This window comes from Enhydra lutris, unplaced genomic scaffold (genome assembly GCF_002288905.1).
Source record: "Enhydra lutris kenyoni isolate GAN:26980312 unplaced genomic scaffold, ASM228890v2 scaffoldscaffold3, whole genome shotgun sequence".
NCBI classification, from domain to species: Eukaryota; Metazoa; Chordata; class Mammalia; order Carnivora; family Mustelidae; genus Enhydra; species Enhydra lutris.
In genome coordinates this window covers 43,965,938-43,981,659 of record NW_019154087.1, presented here as the reverse complement: position 1 = coordinate 43,981,659, position 15,722 = coordinate 43,965,938, and the positions used below count along the sequence as shown (strand labels likewise).

The window sequence follows — 15,722 nt, the reverse complement described above, 5'->3', positions numbered from 1 at the left end:
TACTGAATTTGGTTTTGGATCTTTGTGTCATCATCAAAATGTAGAGAATAGTTTTGTTGAGTTTAAGAGGGAAAAAAGCCTTCAAATATTAAAAAGCAAATTGTTTTTAAATTATAGGTACTTTCTACTGTGTGTAAACTACTTCTTCTATGGAGAGACTGTGGCTGATTATTTTTCTACATTTGTTCAAAGAGAAGAGCAACTTCAGTTCCTCATTCGCTACCATAGATTTATATCGTTTGCCCTCTATCTGGCAGGTAAGGAAAATAGTATTGGTATGTAGCTATTTTATAGCTACATATTTATATTTTATAGCTACATATTTTACATGTCTATTTTAACTTATGTGATTTAAATTCACAACATCCTTTATTTGTTACATTTTAACCCAGCTCCTCTTTTTATTTGTCCCATGTATAAAGGTGTTTCTCTCATTGTGGTTTTAAATAGCAGTTACTCCCTCATGTGACTAATAAAAGTACATAGTTCTTTAATAGTCCACAGACTTCAAAATTTTCTTTGGAAATTGTAGTAAAGAAACTTAAATATATCTATTGATTGTTAACCAGGTACAATTTACAAAGAAATTTATATATATATATATATATATTGCTTTATTTGTACCCAGGAAATAGTGTTCATATAGAATTAATCAGGGTATTTAGTTTTACTGACATGGTTTGTTATATATCCTTTGTATGCATTTATAAATATATAAGTATATATACACATTTGTTTATAGTATACTTTACCTTCTGTTTTTATGATTTTATTTTTAAAGATTGTATTTATTTTAGAGAGGGAGAGAGAGCAGGGGGAAGGACAGAGAGAGAGAGGGAAGGAGAGACTCTCAAGCAGACTCCCCACTGAGCATGGAGCCCAGCTCAGGGCTTGATCTCTCTACCCTGAGATTATGACCCGAACCAAAATCAAGAATCAGACACTTAACTGACTGAGCCACCCAGGTGCCCCCACTATTTTTCATTTTAAAGGAGGATATGAACTTTATTTGAATTTTCACTTTAGCTCTTAATAGTTACTGTTTTAGCTCCTAAGAGTTTTTAAATAAATAAATTCTTCTCAGCACAATTTTGGAAACTGAACACAATACTGGTGACTCTTTTCTATTTCCCATTAAACTAGAAATACAGAGTGTGTGGGGGAGTACGTCAAGTCCTCTAGAAGTATGTCATTTTATTCAGTTGTGTTCTTCATGGTGTTCCTGCTTTAATAAAGCCTTCATATTCTGGTTTTGATTTTGTTTCTGAATCTAGAAAGTCAGAAAGTGAAACACAATCTGAAATGATAGTAGTAATTTTCAGAGAATTGTTTTTGGGGTAGGAGGAACCTATATTTTCTAAAGAGTTTTCCTCTTTTTATATTCAGGGTTTTTGCGTGTGTGTGTGTGTGTTTGTGTAGTCCAGTTTTCTGAGCCTTACTAATGCATCTAAATAAGGTCCATTCTTGGGAAAAGATATTGAAAGCTATTACTGTTCTTTCAAGGTCATAAGAAATTACTCATTTTAGGTATTCAGTTTTAATTTTGAATCAGTTTAGAAGAATCATGATTATAGAGATTAATGACGACTGGTAATAGCTAAAATATGGAGAGTCAGGAACACTTGACTCTGATTCTGTGTTTATCAAAGCACATTTGTAACATTTTTTTCCTTTGAGTGGTTTACCACACTTATCCAACCAAGAGGTTTGATTTGCATTGTTAAGTAAGGTAGATTTGGGGATGGATTATTTACTATTACAAGAGAGAAGAATTCAATACCTTCTCAATTTATATGTAGACTGACAAGACTGTATTGGTATTTTGAATTTTAAAAACAATGATTAGCACGAAAAGTGCCTATCCTGGCTTCTGCTGCTGAACCCTTATTTCATAAGATCATTTTGTGATTCCTGAATAACAAAGTTATGATTAATGACAACATAAATCATTTGTAGCATTAAAATGATCCTATAATTGCTGAATAACAAAATTATGATTAGTAAAAGTATAAATCATTTGTAGCATTAATATATGTCTATTTTAAAATATCAGTTCTAAAACACAATGTAAAGAATAACCTGCACCCCATTACTTACAGATTTTTCCCCATTTTTCTAAGTAATATGCCCATTTCTTAATTTATATTGGGCATTACTTATTGACTTCTTGTTATAACCTTTCTTCTCCACACTGTTATTGTCATTGTTGACATTGTTAAATAGATACCTAAAATATCACTTCCTGGAGAACCGAATGGTATCTGTGATTGCATTTCTATTCTTACACAACTTTTTGTTTTTCCTGAACTTAGTAACTGCTTCACCTTCTCCTTTCCACATCTATAAATTTCCATGTAGAATCCTTAATTTCTCTTCTGGGTCTTTTCAATGTGTATTGGTAGTTTTTTCACAATGTTCACACAAATCAGTGTGTCAGTTTCCTTTTTACCTTAAGACCTATGTCCTAGAAACTCTGTAGTCCTGTCCCGTGAACTGTCTGCTTGTATCCCAATGCCTCAGTATCCTCCTAATTTGGCCACTTCATTTCTTCTATCCTGCATCTTCCAGTTCCTGGGTTGACATCCTTATTTTGTAGAAGCATGGCTGCCAATAGTTTCCTGTGAAATGTTCTTGGAAGGTAAATGTTTAATGTTCATACATTTCTAAAAATATTGTCACAGTTGACTGTTTTGGCTAGAGTTTGCACTCATTATTAGTAGACTTTTACTTAGTACTCTAGGAGTCTAGGCTGTGCCCTGGCTTTCCACTGAGTCTTTTCTGTTCAGTTTTCTCTAGAAAATACTACTCATCCCTGATGTCTCAGGTCTACTAAGAGTTACCCTGTTTTCCAACTTCCAATTTTGTAGCTATGCATCTTCTCTTTTCCTTGACAGTTCTTCAGTTTTGGTTTTGGTTTTTTTTTTTCCCCACTCTGTGGGTTTTTACCTTGATTTCTTTCTTTTTTTTTTTTTTTTTCCAAGTAGTCTCCACACCCAGCGTGGGACTTGAACTCACAACCCCTAGATCAAGAGTCACATGCTCTACTGATTGAGCCAGCCAGGCATCCCTCACCTTAATTTCTTTTAATGTTAATTTAGTGGACCATCAGGACGGAAGAGAAATAAATGCATGTGATCAACCTGCACTTCAAGGCAGAAATCCTTAACTAGTTTTTCTATTTTTCCCTTGACTTAAAACAATTTATTCTCTTTCTCTCCTGATCCTGTGGATTGGCTTGTCTTCACTGGGCAGCTCTAACTTCGTGCCTCTCTTACAATTGCAGTCAGATGGAGGTAGTGCTTGTCATTTAAGTCTTGAGTGAGCTGGATGTCTGAGGTGGCTCATTCCCAGCCGCAGTCCGTGCCAGCCGCTGACCCGAACACACATGTCTGGCCTCTCCTTGGGGCTTGGATGTCTGAGAGCACCATGGCTGGGTTCTGAACAGGGAGTGTGCCAAAAGCCAAGTGCTTCAGGAGTCCTTAGGTGGGTTGTGTTTGTTTTAACTAGATATGAAAGATAAAAACCTAATGCATGCCCATAGTAAAAATTTGGACTCAAATAGGGTGTTCAGTGAAATCCCCCTCCTGCCTCAGAGCCTTATTTATAATCCACAGGGGCTGGCTACTAGTACTGCAGAGAGTTTCTGAGTATTCAAGCTTATATGTTTATATCCTCTCCACCCTCTTTTCCATGCAAATGAGAATGGACTATTCTGTACCTGTTTATTTTTTTCCCCCACCTAATGCAATTTATGGATGCTTTTTATTTCAGCACATCTAAATCTCATTTTTTCATAACTGCAGTTACATCTTTATTGATTTGTATACAGCAATCATGGAAGTAGAATGTGAGAAAATAAGGTGACTACTATTTCCTTTTCTTACTTTCCCTTTGGGATTTGCTAACTACTAATATTTGAGAATAACTGCTCCACTGAGTGGGTAAAGACAGTGGAGTTTATTCTCTTTGTTTTATTTTACATGTGGTATATACTCTAATTTTTAGTAATTGTTTGCTTCATATGCTAAGCTTCCTGACTCTGTTTTTTAAAGTAAAATCAATAGTTCTTCTTTTTTTCCTGACTAGTTTCTGTCATAGAAATAGCTTATCACTTGTTATTTTAGGTTATTGGAATCATAAGGCTCATTGCAAGTCATCAGTGTCATTTTTTCGGCAAACATGTGAGCACTTTCTGAATGCTAGGTACTGTGAATGGTGTTGAGGACAGAGAAGGAAGTAAGGCTGATAGCATGCTTTCTGGGGTCTTCAAATTGGTGGGACATGGGTCCCCTCATGCACTGCTGAAATGTGAAGAAGGACCTATAAGTGCATGAAGGGTGAGGAGAACTCTGCTCTGCTGGAGATAGTAGGAGGCCTTTGAGAAGAGATGGAAGGTGTCACGAAAAGTAAAGAACAAGTAGGCATTTGCTAGGTGGATAGTGGGAAAGGACATTCCAGGCAGAGGAAGTGGCTGTGCAAGGCTTGGAAATGAGGGAGGATTGCATGTTCAGTCTGGGAGCAGGCATTAAAGGTTGGAAAGGGGGGCAGGAGCCACATCTTTAAAAGCCTTATGTGTCATAGGAAGGGTTTGGATTTTATCCCCAAGAAACCATTGGGTGATTTTAAGTTAAGAGATGGTATAACTAATTTATGCTCCTAAAATGGGAGCAGCCGATGATGTAAGCCAATTAATAACAAAATAAAAGAAACACATGGACAGTAATACGATAATAGTAGGAGACTTTAACACACCCCTCACTGAAATGGACAGATCATCTAAGCAAAAGATCAACAAGGAAATAAGGGCTTTAAATGACACACTGGACCAGATGGACTTCACAGATTTATTCAGAACATTCCATCCCAAAGCAACAGAATACAAATTCTTCTCCAGTGCACATGGAACATTCTCCAGAATAGATCACATCCTGGGTCACAAATCAGATCTCAACTGGTACCAAAAGATAGGGGTCATTCCCTGCATATTTTCGGACCACAATGGAACTCAATCACAAGAGGAAAGTTGGAAAGAGCTCGAATACATGGAGGCTAAAGTAAAGAACGAATGGGTCAACCAGGAAATTAAAGAAGAATTTAAAATATTCATGGAAACAATTGAAAATGAAAACACAATTGTTCAAAATCTGTGGAACACAGCAAAGGCAGTCCTGAGAGAAAAGTATATAGCAATACAAGCCTTTCTCAAGAAACAAGAAGGTCTCAAGTACACAACCTAATCCTACACCTAAAGGAGCTGGAGAAAGAACAGCAAATAAATCCTAAACCCAGCAGGAGAAGAAAAATAATAAAGATCAGAGCAGAAATCAATGAAGTAGAAACCAAAAGCACAGTAGAATAGGTTGATGAAATTAGGAGCTGGTTCTTTGAAAGAATTAATAAATTTGATAGACCTCTGGCCAGACTTATCACAAAGAAAGGAGAAAAAGACCCACATAAAATTGTGAATGAAAGAGGAGAGATCACAACCAATACCACAGAAATATAAACAATTATAAGAACATACGATGAGCAACTACCAACAAATTAGATAATCTGGAAGAAATGGATGCATTCCTAGAGAGGTATAAACTACCAAAACTGAACCAAAAAGAAATAGAAAAATCTGAACAGATCCATAACCAGCAAGGAAATTGAAGTAGTAATTACAAATCTCCCAACAAACAAGATCCCAGAGCCAGATGGCTTCCCAGGAGAATTCTGCCAAACATATAATGAAGACTTAATACCTATTCTGAAACTGTTCCAAAAAATAGAAATGGAAGGAAAACTTCCAAGCTCGTTTTTTTTTTTTAAGATTTTATTTATTTATTTGACAGATAGATCACAAGTAGACAGAGAGGCAGGCAGAAAGAGAGGAGGAGGCAGGCTCCCTGCTGAGCAGAGAGCCCAACACGGGGCTCGATCCCAGGATGCTGGGATCATGACCTGAGCTGAAGGCAGAGGCTTTAACCCACTGAGCCACCCAGGCACCCCATTCCAAGCTTGTTTTATGAGGCCAGCATTACCTTGATCCCAAAACCAGACAAAGACCCCATAAAAAAGGAGAATTACAGACCAGTTCACTGAGATAAGACCCAGAAAGTCATTCTGACATTTGGATAATTTTGTTGTAAAATGAATTTGCCTGATACCAAAGAGATAATCAGTGAGACTGAAAGTAATAAGGCAAACATTTTCTCTAGAGTCCAGGTATATTTTTAAAAGATCCTTGTGTTTTGGATTTGAGACTCCTTAGGAAATAGAGCAGCCATGTGATTACAAATGAGGAGTATTGAGTGAATAAGCTTAAGATGTTTGACTCTTAATATCATCACCTTAACATCTCTTTAGCTGACCAGTGATATACATGTTATTTTTACTAGTTTTTTGCTTGTATGAATGCATGGCTATTTTGATTTTTTTTAAGACCCTTAAGGTGGGATACCTGGATGGCTTAGTCAGTTAAGTGTTGGGCTTTGGCTCAGGCCATGATCTCAGGGTCCTGGGATCAAGTCCTGAATTGTACTCCTTACTCAGTGGGGAACCTGTTTCTCCCTCCCCCTCTGCCTGCCACTCCCCCTGCTTGTGCTCTCTTTCTCTGACAAATAAATAAATAAAATCTTTAAAAAATATTAAAAAACAAAACTCTTAAGGAGAAGGTATGACTTGAATACTTTGAATTTGAGAAAATCAGTGAATATATAAAATTAAATTTAACTAAAGTTAGTGCATAATTAAGAATTTCTCCCCCAAACATCCTGGATATTATCTCAAAGGATATTGGTGAAATCTTTAGAAAGATGTCACAAATAACTGTTCACAGAGGACTTTACCTCCAGAACCACTTACAGTTTTGGAGTAAAAACTATTAGAATCTGTGCAGTGTGCCAGCATTGTTCTATACTTTAAACTCATCATGTAGGGGTGCCTGGGTGGCTCAGTCAGTTAAGCGTCTGCTTTCAGCTTAGGTCATGATCCCAGGGTCCTGGAATCGAACCCCATGTCAGGCTCCCTGTCCAGCAGGTTTCTCCCTCTTTCTCTGCTGCTCCCCACTGCTTGTGTTCTCTCACTCATGCTCTCTCAAATAAATAAATAAAATCTTAAACAAAAACTCAGCACATAGATTAGTAGAAAACTTTATCTTAACTAATATAATGGTTGGTTTGTGTGATAATTTCCACAACCCAGATGCACTTAAAACTTTTTTAAAACAACTCCATCATGGTCTAGTGTCACAATAGGGGCCACATAATGCAGTGTGTGTCTGAATTTACTTAACCTGACATTTGAAATGTTTTGAAAAATATAACCACATGGAAGATTGATGAAGAGTCATTAAGCTCCAGTTTTTAATCCTGGGTGCCTCTTAATGTCTGTCTGTCTGTTTGTTTGTTTGTTTGTTTGTTTGTTTCTTTCTTTCTTTCTTTCTTTCTAAGATTGTATTTATTTATTTGAGAAAGAGAGAGCACAAGCAAGGGGAGCAGCAGAGGGAGAGGGAGAAGCAAGGGAGTCCAATGCGGGGCTCCATCCCAGGACCCTGGGATCATGACCCAAGGCAGATGCTTAATCAACTGAGCCACTCAGGTGCCCCTTAATGTCTGTTTCTTGAACCTTATAAGGACTGCATGTGTTTATTGAATTAATCACCAATAGAAAATTTTTAAAACAACATCATTAATTTATGCTTTCTGTCTCTTCAGCTTGATTTTGAGCTCCTTGAATGGAAATGCCTGTCATACTCATTTTTTGTATCTTGTGTATCTTTACACAATAAATATTGTTTGATTGTCCACTTTCCTGAAATGCCCTCTGTCCCATCTTTTGGACTTTTGAATGTCTTCTTTCTCCTTTACTTCTCCTGACTCCTTTAGAAATCTCATTCATTTTCGTTCTTTTTGAATCTGCCTCTCTTTAGTCTGTTGGGTGACTGGATCTTCGGAGCTCCCTGGGGACTCTTTGATATACCAGACAACAGGATGTACACATCTTTGTGTGACAGCACCAGGTGCAGGGCCGGGTACATAAATGGAGATCAGCAATAGGAACTACACCTAGTTACATATTAAAAACTGTATGTTGGGAAACATTTAAGTGAGTACTTCATTTATAATACTTGAGAAATCCCATTTTTAATTGGAAATGTAACCATACAGAGATTCTTTATTAATTAGGAAAAAAGTAAACTATGGATCCAAATGGACAAAGTTATTCTTTCCATAGATTTGTTGAAATAGTATAATATATTTTTTACACATTTAAACATAAAGTACACACATAGCTATAGGGTTGTGAATGAAAAATAAATTTATGTTTTTCAGATGGTTTTTCTTTAAAAATAATATTTCTTAGATATTCTTGGAAAACACTTTATACCCTTCCCAAATTCAGAAAATTGTATTAATGTATCTAGGAGTCAGACAATTCTATCCTTTATGAAAGCACCCCAAAAGCTGCATGTTACTGGTGATTTAACAGTGTAATTAGATCAGGTAAAAGTGAGTAGCCAAGACTGTCTTGGATAAAATCACCATTAGGAAAAAGCAAATAATTCTGTGGTCATTTTGTTTGAAGGAATGCTTACGGGTGAATGGTATTATATGATTTCAAAAATGAGAAAACCATACATGTGAAAGCAGTATTTGTGAGGAGATAATCACAGCTAATGATGTTGGGAAGTTCCCAAGATTGTGTTGGGACAGTCTGTGAGTCCGTTTGGGTAGAAGTGGAGTTCTAGAGGCATCTGTCTTGTCTCTGCTTAGCCCTCACCACATCAGCCTCTGCACTAAGTCCAGTTTACATTCATTCACCTCTAACTATGAACCAGTGGCTTAAAACAGAATTTACATTGTCCTTTGAGCCACAAAATAAGTCTACCTGCTCTAGAATAAAAACTTAAAAGCAATGATTTTTTAAAGAGTTTTTTTATGCTGCTGGTGATTTCAAAGCCATGAATTTCATGTTTTATTCTCTACCCCCTCCCAGGTTCTTTTTTTGTCTCAAGAAAGTGACATACAGGTTTCAGTTGTGCTTCCACTTGAAAATGTGCCCATATTTCTTTTACAGATCAGTCAGATTACTCTGTAGGTGACAAATAGGAGGTGAGATAGGACCTGGGAGCCAGTATGTATTCTCTTCTTTTGTCATTGTCCTTTTCACTGACATTTCAAAATAGCCTTCAAAAAGTTGCTCAAGGAAGTTGAGGGTTGATTCTTTGCTCTGGTCAGAGTAGTAGCAACCTTGCTTACCCTGGTGGTAGAATTGCCTTGGTAAATATTACCTATATATATGAAATTTAGTACTTATTTCATATGGGATAGATTATCTGACAGTTCATTTTCTGTTTGGAGAACTCACGGTGACGATATTGCAGAATAGAACAGTGGGCTCCTGTTTATCTGAAATTAAGCTTAGTTTATGCATTTGCAGTATCTACCTCTGTAAAAGAATATTTCTCTTTATTTTTAAGATTTTATTTATTTGAGAGAGAGAGTGAGAGAGAGCATGAGAGGGGAGAGACTCAGAGGGAGAAGCAGACTCCCCACTGAGTGGGGAGCCCAATGTGGGACTCGATCCCAGGACTCCAGGATGATGACCTGAGCCAAAAGTAGTTGCTTAACCAGTTGAGCCACCCAGGTGCCCCAGAATTTTTCTCTTTAGAAGTTTACTGATATATGGAGCAAAAAGTGCTTCCCATTGCCTCCCATTATTTTTGTATATGATTATTAAATTTCAATTAGGCATAATTTTTATTTAGTAAAATGTCATTGTAATAAATTTGTGGGATATACACATAAACACAATACATAAACATTTGCTGTTTGTAAATCTTTACATTATTTAGAGTGTTATATTTTACTATAATTATTATAATATGGTTCTGAGAAATTTCACGTCATTCTATTTTTTTTAAGATTTTATTTATAGGGGCACCTGGGTGGCTCAGATGGTTAAGCGTCTGCCTTTGGCTCAGGTCACGATCTCCAGGTCCTGGGATCGAGCCCCATGTTGGGCTCCCAGCTCAGCTAGGAGTCTGCTTTTCCCTCTCCCTCTGCCTCTCCTCTGTTTGTGCTCTCTCTTTCAAATGAATAAATAATATTTTTTAAAAAAGATTTTATTTATATATTTGACAGAGACAGCGAGAGAGGGAACATAAGTGGGGGGTGGGGATGGGAGAGGAAGAAGCAGGCTTCCTGCTGAGCAGGAAGCCCACTGTGGGGCTCCATCCTGGGACCCCGGGATCATGACCTGAGCTGAAGGCAGCTGCTTAATGACTGAGCCACCCAGGTGCCCCAATTTCAAGTCATTCTTAACCTGAATCTTACTGATAATGGTTTATGGAACCACATGACTCTTGAAAGTCAATAAGATCTGAGGATTTAACTGTTTCCTAGCCCTTATTTTTCAGTTAAGCAATAAAGTCCTTTGTGTATTTTTCTTCATCTGTTAAATGAAGATAATAATATACATCATAGGGATATTGGAAGCATTAAACAAGTTGATATTTGTAAATAGCTTGGACGAGAGCCTGGAACATAGTAAGTGTTCAGTAGATGTTAGCTGCCCTATAAGTATTATTACTTTTTATATTATGTAGAGATTGAAACATTCTGTACATACACTTGATGGATTGATAATAGCAAATAAGTTTTTCATAATGATACTTTGTGCTTTTTTAGTATAGTTGACACACAATATTATATTAGTTTTAGGTGTACAACATAGTGATTTGAAAAGTTTATACATTATGCTATGTTCAGCACAAGTGTAGCTACCATCTGTCCCCATACATTTCTATTACACTATATCGTTGACTGTATTTCTTATGCTCTGCCTTTTATTCCCATGGCTTACTCATTCCATAACTGAGCGCCTGTATCTCCCACTCCCCTACACGCATTTTACCCATTCTCCTACCACTTCCCTTCTGTCAACACTCAGTTTATCCTGTATTTATAGGTCTGGCTCTGTTTCTTTTTGTTTACTTACTGTTTTGTTGTTTTTAGATTCCACATAAGCGTGAAATCATGTGGTATTTGTCTTCCTCAGTCTAACTTATTTCACTTAGCATAATACTCTATGTCTTTCCATGTTGTTGTAAATGGCAAGATCTCATCCTTTTTGTGGCTGAGTAATATTCCTAATATTAGTGTATCTTCCTAATCTGATTGTCTCTTGATGGACACTCAGGTTGCTTCCATATCTTGACTATTGTAAATAATGCTCAATAAACATACGATGCATGTATCTTTTCAAATTAGTGTCTTTGTTTGGATAAATGCTCAGTAGTGGAATTACTGATTCATGTGGTGTGTCTATTTTTTTAATTTTTTGAGGAACCTCCATACTGTTTTCCACAGTGGTTGTAACAATTTATATTCCCATTAACAGTATATGAGGGTTCCTTTTTTTCTACATCCTTGCCAACACTTGTTATTTCTTGTCTTTTTAATTTTGGCCATTTAATTTTGGCCAGCACCCAGTTACCCCCTCCCCCCACTCCCCTCCCATCCAGCAACCCTCAGTTTATTTCCTATGATTAAGAGTCTCTTATGGTTTGCCTCCTTCTCTGATTTTGTCTTGTTTTATTTTTTTCCTCTCTTCCCCTATGATCCTGTTTTATTTCTTAAATTCCACATACCAGTGAGATCGTATGATAATTGTTTTCCCTGATAGACTTATTTCGCTTCACACAATACTCCCTAGTTCTGTCCAAGTTGTTGCAAATGGCACAATTTCATGTTTTTTATGGCCAAGTAACATTCCATTGTGTATATATACCACATCTTCTTTGTCCATTCATCTGTTGGTGGACATCTGGGCTTTTTCTGTAGTTTGGCTATTGTGGACATTGCTGCTATAAATATTGGGGTGCATGTACTCATTCGGCTCACTACATTTGACCTTTGGGGTAAAACCCAGTAGTGCAATTGCTGGGTCATAGGGTAGCTCTATTTTCAACTTTCTGAGGAACCTCCACACTGTTTTCCAGAATGGCTACACCAGCTTGCATTCCTACCAACAGTGTAGGAAGGTTCCTCTTTCTCCGAATCCTCGCCAACATCTGTCATTTCCTGACTTGTTAATTTTAGCCATTCTGACTGGTATGAGGTGGTATCTCATTGTGGTTTTGAGTTGTATTTCCCTGATGCCAAGTGATGTGGAGCACTTTTTCATGTGTCTGTTGGCCATTTGGATGTCTTTGCAGAAATGTCTGTTTATGTCTTCTGCCCATTTCCTGATTTGATCATTTGTTCTTTGGGTGTTGCGTTTGGTAAGTTCTTTATAGCTTTTGGATACTAGCCCTTTATGTGATATGTCATTTGCAAATATCTTCTCCCATTCTTTTGGTTGTCTCTTGGTTTTGTCAACTGTTTCCTCCATTTCCCTGATGATTAGTGATGTTGAGCATCTTTTCATGTTTACCATCTGTATGTCTTTATTGGAAAAATGTGTATTCAGGTCCTCTGCCTATTTTAAAAGTAGACTGTGTTTTTTTGGTGTTAAATTATAGAAGTTCTTTATGTATTTTGGATATTCATACTTTATTGGATATATCATTTGCAAATATCTTTTCCCATTTAGTAGATTGCCTTTTGTTTTGTTAATGGTTTTCTTTGCTATACAAAAGCTTTTAATTTTGAGGTGGTTCCAATAGTTTATTTTTGCTTTTATTTCCCTTGCCTTAGGAAACACATCTAGAAAAATGTTGGTGTGGTTGATGTCAGAGAAATTACTGCTTGAACTCTCTTCTAGGATTTTTATGGTTTCAGGTCTCACATTTAGGTCTTAAATCCATTTTGAGTTTATTCTTGTGTATGGTATGGTGTTAAGAAGTGGTCCAGTTTCTTTTGCATGTAGCTATCCCATTTTTCCAGTACCATTTATTAACACGACTATCTTCTTCCCCATTTTATAGTCTTGCCTACTTTATCATACATTAATTGGCTGTATAATCATGGGTTTATTTATGGGGTCTCTATTCTATTCCATTGATCTATTTGTCTTGTTTTTGTGTCTGCACCATACTGTTTTTTTTTAAGATTTTATTTATTTATTTGACAGACAGAAATCACAAGTAGACAGAGAGGCAGACAGAGAGGAGGAAGCAGGCTTCCCGCTGAGCAGAGAGCCCGATGAGGGGCTTGATCCCAGGACCCTGAGATCATGACCTGAGCTGGAGGCAGAGGCTTTAACCCACTGAGCCACCCAGGCACCTCATGCACCATACTGTTTTGATTACTACAGTTTTGTAGTATATCTTGAAACCCAGGAGTGTGATATCTCTAGCTTTTTCTTTTTCTTTTTTTTTTTTTTTACCCTCTCAAGATTGCTTTGGGTATTTGGGATATTTTGAGGTTCCATACAAATTATTTGTTCTAATTCTATGAAAAATGCTGTGTGTATTTTGATAGGTATTGCATTGAATCTGTAGATTGTTTTGGGTAATATGGACATTTTAACAATATTATTATGATCCATGAACATGGAACTTCTTTCCATTTGTTTATGTCATCTTCAATTTATTTTCATTAATGTTTTGTAGTTTTCAGAGTCCAGGTCTTTCACCTTTTTGGTTAAGTATTTGGTTAAGTGTTATTCTTTCTGGTACAATTATAAATGATGTTGGTTTCTTAATTTCTCTTTGTGCTACCTCATTATTAGTATGTAGAAACACTACTGATTTCTAGGTATTAGTTTTGCATGCTGTAACTTTATTGAATTCATTTATTACATCTAGTAGTTTTTTGGTGGAGTTTTAAGGATTTTCTGTATATCATGTCCTCATCAGTTTAACTTTTACCAATATGGATGCCTTTTATTTCTTTTTCTTGTCTGATTGCTATGGCTTGGACTTCCAGTACTGTGTTGAGTGAAAGTGAGGAGAGTGGGTATTCTGTCTTATTCATAATCCTAAATTCTCAGTTTTTCATCATTGAATATGCTATTAGCTATGGGTTTCGTGTGTGTGTATGAGAATGTATGTGTGTATATACATACTCTAACCTCATTTTGTTGAGACATTTTTTTAAAATCATTAATGGATATTGGATTTTGTCAAATGCTTTGCAACTATTGAGATGATCATGATTTTTATACTTCATTTTGTTGGTGGTGGTATATCACATTGGTTGATTTGTGGATATTGAATCATGCATTTCCAGAATAAATCCCCCTTGATCCTGGTGAATAATCTTTTTAGGGTATTGTTGTATTTGATTTGCCAAATTTTGATGAGGATTTTTGCATCTATGTTCAGGAATATTGACCTGTAGTTTCTGTTTTTTTGTGCTATCTTTGGTTTTAGTATCAGCGTAATGCTGGCTTTGTAGAATATATTTGGAAGTTTTCCTTCTATTTTTTTGGAATTGTTTGAGGAGAGTAAGTATTAATTATCTACGAATGTTTGGTAGAATTGACCTGTGAATCTGTCTAGTCCAGGGCTTTAGTTTTTTGGTGGTTTTTGATTAGTGATTCAGTTTCTTTACTTTTAATCAGTTTCTTCAGATTTCCTATTTCTTCCTGATTTAGTTTTAGAAGATTGTATGTTTTTAGAAATTTATCCATTTCTTCTAGATTGCTCAGTTTGTTGGCTTATAATTTTTCATCATAGTCTCTTATGATCCTTTGTATTTCTGTGGTTTTAGTTATTACTACTGTCTTATTTCTGATTTTACTTGGGTTTTTTCTCTTTTCTTGAAAAAGATAGTAATCTTGGCTAAGGTTTATCAATTTTGTTTATCTTTTCAAAGAACCAGCTCTTGGTTTTGTTGATTTTTTTTTCTACTGTGTTTTTTTGTTTCTATGTCATTTATTTCTGCTCTGATCTTTATTTTTTCCTTTTTTTTCTACTGACCTTGGGCTTTGCTTGTTCTTTTTCTAGTTCCCTGAGGTGTAAGGTTAGGTTGTTTATTTGAGCTCTTCTTTCTTTAGGGAGGCCTATATCACTATATTTTCTTCTTAAACTGCTTTTACTGTGTTCCAGAGGATTTTAGATCATTATGTTTTCATTTTCATTTGTCTCAATGTTTTTTTTTTTTTATTTGTTCTTTAATTTCTTTTGGTCCTTAGTTGTTAGAATCATACTGTTTAGCCTCCATGTTTTTGTATTGTTTCCTTTTTTTCCTCATGATTCACTTCTAGTTTCATACAATTGTGATTGGAAAAGATAACATGGTATGATATTAATCTTCTTAAATTTATTGAGGCTTGTTTCATGGTCTAATATGTGATCTCTTCTGGAGAGTGTTCCATGTGCGCTTAAATGTGTATTCTGTTGTTTTTATTTTTTTAATTATTTATTTATTTTTAAAAGTTTATTTGTTTATAATCTCTACACCTAATGTGGGAGCTTGAATTTACAACCCTGTAATCAAGAGTCACATGCTCTACCAACTGAGCCTGTCAGAAGCCTCTCTTCTGCTGTTTTTAGATGGAATGTTCTATATGTATCCGTTGTATCCATCTGGTCCCATATGTCATTTAAAAACACTGAATCTCTTGTTGACTTTTCTGCCTGGATGATCTATCCATTGATGTAAGTGGTATGTTAAAGTCCTCTAATATTATTGTTTTACCATCAGTTTCTCTCTTTATGCCCATTAATATTTGCCTTCTGCATTTAGGTGCTCCAGTGTTGGATGTATAGTTGTTTACAATTATTATATCTTCTTGTTAGATTGACCCTTTTATCATTATGTAAAGCCCTTCTTTGTCTCTCATTA

General features: G+C 36.0%; 1 protein-coding gene across 1 annotated transcript in view; it reads left to right on the top strand.

Moving 5' to 3' along the window:
- The window catches only part of LOC111155951 (CDP-diacylglycerol synthase 1), a 64,137-nt gene that overhangs the window by 30,440 nt on the left and 17,975 nt on the right, over window positions 1–15,722 (top strand). The window contains exon 5 of the mRNA XM_022516437.1: window positions 118–257. Within this exon, the coding sequence (XP_022372145.1) occupies window positions 118–257 (140 nt within the window). The remainder of the gene's footprint in view (window positions 1–117; window positions 258–15,722) is intronic.